This window comes from Impatiens glandulifera, chromosome 6 (genome assembly GCF_907164915.1).
Source record: "Impatiens glandulifera chromosome 6, dImpGla2.1, whole genome shotgun sequence".
Taxonomy (NCBI): Eukaryota; Viridiplantae; Streptophyta; class Magnoliopsida; order Ericales; family Balsaminaceae; genus Impatiens; species Impatiens glandulifera.
Window position 1 is genome coordinate 11330014 of NC_061867.1, and position 7147 is coordinate 11337160.

Genomic DNA, 7147 nt, shown 5'->3' on the forward strand with positions numbered 1-7147 from the left:
ATAGCCATTAATATAGTCATCTCCATTATACTTATACTGATTACATTTATTATATTGAGATCCACTAATTTAGGAATCTCCAATATATTAAATTGATTACATTTATTACTTTATTTAAAAGTAAAAAAAATAAAGTTATAAAGGTTGAAGTTGGCCGCTAATGAAGAAAAGATCATTCATGATTATTGTCGTGAATTGACTAACGAATATTGAGCTTCTATATCGGGTAGCTCAAAAAAATGGAGCTTGTTGAATTGGGTTTGCTCGGCTGTCTAAATTGGATAGCTAATAAAATAAAGCTTGGTGAAAACAATGATTACATAATCGTAACTTGATGTTTCATCGACTTGTTTTGTTAAGGTGAAACTTTGTTTTTACTACGTTTCTCCTTGAAGTGAGGATGTAAAAATAATAATAACACTTTAATAAACTTCTAATTAGTTAGATTAAAACTAATTAGTTTTAATACTGGTTAGTTAGTTTATTAATTGTAGTTAATTAGTTGTGAAACTCTTATATTAAGAAAATGTAATTATTTGGATAACAATTTTTAACGTCTTATATCTTCTTAAAAATTTAACAATAATGAAACACGTATATCAATATTTTCATAAAATAAATCAAATAAAAATGTTGACTATATCAAAATAAAATAAAAAATAATAATAATAATAAAAATAAAAAAGTAATAATAATAATAATAATATGCCTAATTATTTGATTTATCTTTTTTTTATAAGTTTTCACATGTATCTATACCAATAACATTTAAGAAAATAATACATTTTAATTAATAATTTTTCTTTTATCTACAAATAAAAAATAAAATCATGATAAAAACAAAAATAAATGATGATAATTATTTTTTAATAAAGACCAATTTAGTTCTCTTTTTATTTACCATTGTACAAATAAAATTTAAATCCCCAAAATAAAAAAATAAAAATAAAAAAGTAGTTTTTATATTCTATCTAAAAACTAACAAATTTATTATTTTTTAGTACTTATCTTTAATTTAAATTCTGAAATTTCAATATCTTCAATGATTATTATTATTAGTAAACAAAAAATGTAACAATAAAATTGAAAAAAAAAAAATTAATTATGGACCGTCAGCGTCAACGCAAGAACCTTGGTCACGAAACAAAAACAAAATCTCTAAAAAATCTTTAATTAAGTCAAATATTTTCCTAATTTTAAAAAGTTATGGATCATTCTATAATATAAAAGGTAATTCCTGAAAAAAAAAAAATATATATATATATATATATATAAAGGTTAAGGTAACGTTACAATATACATTAAAATATAAATAATTAAATTTAAAAATATATATTATAAATAACTAAATTTTGAATGCTTTTAATAAAAAAATATAATAAAAAAATTAAAAATTGTGAATTATAATAAATTAAATTAGATTCTAATAGTTTAGAATAGTGAACTCCAGTTATACGGGGAATTAATGGATTGTGATCACAATTTATTTGATTTGTTCATTTAAAAAATGAAAAAAAAAACTATAAACTCACCAAATGTATTCACCTTAATTTAATTTAAAGGTTTATTTATTTTTAGTAAATATTGAACAAATATATTTTATTTACTAGACAAGACTTGTAACTTAAAGTCTTAAACTATTTATTGAGTTTTATTTTTATATTATTAGATGTCTAATTTATTTAAAAGAAGTATAGAATAAGTAAGTGGCAATTTAAATAATATGATTGATAAAATAATATAAAATAAATTATTTAATTAATTAAATTATTATTATTATATTTTTATTTATTTAAAGTAAAATTTAATATAAATGTATTTATTTAATTTTAATTGGATTGTGAAAAATAAATAAAATTTGATAGAAAGTAAATTTTATATATAAATATATAATGAATTTGTGATATAATTATAAGAAAGGATAGAGAGTAAGAAAATATTAACATGAAAATGTAGGAAAATGATATGTTTATCTCTTGAATAGGGTGGATTGGAAATCTGAAAATTTTCTTTCATAGATGTCACATCATTTAACTACATTTTCCTATAATATTTTTTGACGCTCAATTATTATTTTATAATTATATATAGAAAAAAAAGTTGCGATATAACTATGTGAATGTTTGAGTTCGAGCCGGTCAAGACTCACATAAATTTTGCACTAAAAAATAACTTTCTCAAAATAATAATAATAAAATAATAGTAAGAATAAAAAAATAGTATGATAAAAACAATTAAAAAACAAATAACATTAATTCAATCATAAAAAAATTCATAATTAAAATCTCAAAAGTCAACTCAATAAATTTAATTACTTTAATTAATACAAAAATCTTACTTAAAATATCAAAAGTCTCATATTCAAATTCCATTAAAAAAAATTACTCTATTTTAAAACCACTAGTAAAAAAACTAATTAATTATGCATGTTACATTCCCATCCAACTTTCCCATTTATTTCCAAGCATGCTCCTTTGACAAATAACCATAATTACCCCCTTTTTTTTTATAAATAACTACACAATAATTATATTTATTTATTTATTTTTGGAATTAAAAGGGCACTATATTTATTTTATTTATTAATAAGCTTAAAAATATATAATTCTTCAAATGTAAAAATTTCTATGAACAAAATAATGGTAAATACATGACTTGTAATAAACAAAAAACACACACACAAAAAAAAAAAACAAATCTATCTAGCTAAAGGACCACTTATAGCATCAATGTCACCAGTAAACACTTCGGTCGAACTATTCGATACATAATAGGTACTACTTACATTTGTAGATTGGGATTGAGACGACGAATCTGACCTATGACGTGGAATCATCTCCATTGACAAACACTCCTTAAGCTCTGCTAAAACAAAAGACATTGATTCTCTTTGAATGGCAGAGGATCTAGTACATGTCACGGCCACATCCAAAGCTTTCCATATCGAGTTCACATTATACTCGCCTCCCATCCTTCCATCCACAATCTCATTTATCTCTCCCTTTTCCAACATTGGCCTCACCCATTGTACAATATGTATGGTTTCTTCCCCTTTTTGTTTTATGATGGCGTGATTTCCTGTTATCAACTCTAACATAACTATTCCAAAACTGTAAACATCGCTCTTATCTGTCAAGTTTTGCATTATATAGTACTCTGGATCAAGATAACCTCGAGTGCCCATAACAACAGTTGCTACATGAGTTATTTCTTCACTTGGGATAGCCTTTGAGAGCCCGAAATCAGCTATTTTCGCATCCATATTTTCACTTAAGAGAATGTTGGCAGATTTCACATCTCTATGAACTATGGGCGGCTTACAACCATGATGCAAATACTCTAATCCTGTTTTTTTTTTCAACAAAAGAGAACAATGTATTAATAAATTGGATTTTCCATTTGATAGTGTTTGAGCAAAAAGATGTGCAAGTTCACCTTGAGCAGCGTCAATTGCGATACGAATTCTCATCTCCCAACTCAATTTACCGGAGGCCTTGTTGTTGTCTGATGAGTAGGATAACAATATCATAATTAAATTTCATAAATGAGAATTAAAAATATAATTAATACCTGAAAGGAAATCTCTGAGATTTCCATTGGCCATGTACTCGTAAATAAGAGCCATATTGTTATTATCGTCGCAGTAGCCGACAAAGGGGGCTAGATTACGGTGATGAACTCTCAACAAGAGCTCAGCCTGTGAAGAGCTCAGTAGAAAATATAAATAAATAACTGCAGTAACTTTGTTATCATTTTAACCTGCTTCTATAAAAACAAATGTTAGTATTCAAATTTCATTCAGTTCAATAATACAAAGATTCATTCTTACATACTTTGATATGTATTTGTCTATAGAGTAACTAACTGTTTCTGATAAGTAATTTATTTAATTTTCTACCTCAGCACGGAATTCATTGGATCCTTGAGACGACGAAGAAGACAACATCTTAACAGCAACTTGTGTGCCATCATCATTTTCCATTCGTCCAAGGTATACGCTACCGAATCCTCCTTTTCCTACCACGGTTTTAAAGTCATTCGTAATCTGTACAATCTCACCATAACTGAACTTCCTCTTTTTTGTTCCTAAAGAATCTTCTGTATACTCGACGCTTTTCCCTGTCGCGCAAAATCATTCATTAACCAACTGAATCATAAAAAAATAGTAAAATTTGAAAACAGAAAGAGAATATAAGGTACCTGATTTCCAATTTCTATAAGCCAACAAACTAATTATCACAATAATAGCCAAAGCGATTGTAGATGTTACCGATGCGACTATAGCAGTCATTGAATTCTTCTTTTTGCACGATCCTCGGGTCTGACAAACATTTTGATCATCCACACTAGCAAGGAGAAAAAAAGGGTAATGATCATAATTAAGATGAATGGACAAATTAGTTAGGGAAGATGTATATAACCCCTCCAAAAGAGAAAACTTACAGGAGATTGAGCCCTCCATTCCTAGATTTCATAAGAACACTAGTAGGGACAGGTCCAGAAAAATTGTTGTTCTTTAAATTCCTGTATAGGTAATCCTTTCAGATATTTGATCATAAAAGAAAAGAAGGATTGTTTTGATAAATGAGTTTAATAAAAGTACACGGTTAATGTTGAATACTGAATTTTGAGTGTCGGATGAGTTAAGTATATGACATAATAAACCAAATGAAATATCTAAATCTTAAGCCTTGGTATGTAAATTGGTTCAACGGAAAAGTATTTAATGACGATTTTACCCTTATAAAGATATAATTCAATTAATTTCAGTTTTATTTTGTTTGGAAGGATGTAATAATTTCATTATTCCACATTTAAGCTAATGTTGCATATCTGTGGTGAAAATAACCAACAAAAACAAATCAGTACAAGTAATGACAAGGGTGTAATGAGTTACAACATAGTCAAATACAACAAAAACATAAACCTTAAAATAAAGAAAAAACAACCCGCGTTAACCATCAAAGCTTAAGATTACCAAATTTTGGGTCAACTCGGAGCACATGAGATTACTTGATTACCGGGTTAAGTAGCAAATTTTTAAACTTAGTTGGAGTTGAATCTAAATAATTAACTGATTTAGAATAACAGTTATAAAAAAATTTAACTCAAATGAACAATTAATCATTCAAATTAAATGATAAAATGTATTATCAAACACAACTCACAAAATTCTCAGTGATTGTAGTTCACCGAGGAATTCGGGTATACTTCCAGACAATCTATTATTCGACAAATCCCTGAAAACAAAGAAAGAATGATTACCCTCTTAGCTTAAAAGAGAAGAAAAGACATGAGAGTTGAGTTTAAGTGAGTTACAATATCTGTATCGATGTAAGGTTCAATATGGAAGTTGATATCACTCCGGTTAAGCTGTTCGACGACAAGTTTCTACATTTTCAAACAAGATTATGAAAAAAACATCATCAATCAAGATCTTCATATGAAAAACAAAAAATTGACTAACAGTGAAATGATTCTAGGTTGAGCTGTTTCAGTATAGCTGCACTGCAATCCTTCCCAAACGAAATTCTGCGGACCACACGGATCGCCCATCCAATATTTTGTCAGTTGGTATGCTGTTATGATACTCGTAATCGCATCAAAATCTTGATCATATGTTAGTAATCCTTGAAGCGGTTTGAGAGTATAGACTTCAATAGCGTTGAGAATGGGTGGGAGCGTCGAGTTTCCTGTTCTATAGATAGAAATCCGATGCTCTTTCGCGACTAAGCCTGTTAAACTCCATGCTGTTTCTGCGTAACGAAAACGTGGAGAAATGGGTCCAAATAGATGCAATCCATTCCAAGAAACATTGAATACTCTCGATTGATTCCTCAGTTGTTCAAGTTCAGCAAAGTATAAATAAACATAAAACCTAGAACCAACATCTGTTTCATTCCAGTACAATTCCAAAGAATCATTTGGATTCTTAGGCTTCACAAACGATCTGATCACTTCCTGTGGTGCTCTATTGCCATTTTCAACAACATTGATATCGATCGGAGTGGCGAATGTTTCCCAAGAAGGAGAAGAACTATAAGGTTTCCAAATACGATCGAATGTATCATCTTGATATCGACCGCTTCCGTTTGTATATCCAATGTCAAATCTATTGAAAAGAACTAACAATCCATTTGTACCCAATTCGAGATTGTAAATGGAACTGGTTAACGGCCTTAGCTCTAAAGAAGAGATGAAAGGAGTGCCTAGACCCTTGTTTATAAGACAAACATAAGTTGTATCTGATTGAGAAACACTTATGACCTCTGTTATGACTATTTCAGAAAAACTTGTGAATTTTACAGTAAACCAATAACTGACATCGAGATATAAATCGAATTCTGGGAGTTTGCTTTGATTATCGTAGTTTCCGTATATGAATGAAGCTCTGAGGAGATTTAAACTACCCTTTGGTCTATTAGATCTTAGAGAATAGCAATTCTTGTTTCCATTAGGGAAGGATTTTAAGTCTGAAAGAGGAAGTGACTGGTTGAGAATTTTTGGATATTGATATTCAGTGGATATGTTTTTGCTTATGCCGGCGTTTATGAAGGAATTATCTGAGGTGTATTTGATGCCTGTATCGGGGTCGTCGTAGCTTAAGTGATCAGGTGAACCACAATCAATGCTAATGAATCCTGAATGAAATAAACCAATATCAGAAACTGAAGAAGAAGACAATCGTTGAGGACTTTTATCAAACAGATAATGTGCAATACAAACAGGTTACCGATTTGACTCTGTCCAGTAATAGAAGCTGTAAGAGCAAGCGAAATTGAGATCAAGAGGAAGATTCGGGTTATCATTTCTGCTTCAATCCGAAATTTGCATCACAAAACTTCATAACCTTCTTCTTCCTCTCTCTCTCTCTCAACTCTATGATTCTTTCTTTTAGACAAGAACTGAGAAAAACAAAAACAAAATGTAAACAAGTATTGTCAATTATGGCGCCTGGGTGACAAGTTGGGTTTCTGATCATAATTTATTTGAGTTTCTGAAAAAAAGAAAATTTTATTTGAATTTTTAAAAGTTAGAATGTAAGAATGATAATTTTATCATCGAACTATAACGGTCATCGAACTATAACGGAATATTCACGTATATTACTGAGCTAATTTTTGTTTGTTCATACCATTGTACGTTT

The 7147-nt window shown here is 28.8% G+C and overlaps 1 protein-coding gene across 1 annotated transcript; it reads right to left on the minus strand.

Moving 5' to 3' along the window:
* Positions 1-2608: 2608 nt before the first annotated feature.
* LOC124942700 (probable LRR receptor-like serine/threonine-protein kinase At4g29180) lies at positions 2609-6898 on the minus strand. Its single transcript, XM_047483247.1, has 10 exons — positions 6734-6898; positions 5468-6641; positions 5320-5391; positions 5169-5240; positions 4444-4524; positions 4201-4346; positions 3899-4119; positions 3571-3697; positions 3436-3504; positions 2609-3345 (listed from the first exon to the last, which is right to left on the minus strand). Exons 1-10 carry the CDS (start codon positions 6807-6809, stop codon positions 2699-2701), a joined length of 2685 nt encoding a protein of 894 aa, XP_047339203.1. The 5' UTR covers positions 6810-6898; the 3' UTR covers positions 2609-2698.
* Positions 6899-7147: the final 249 nt, after the last annotated feature.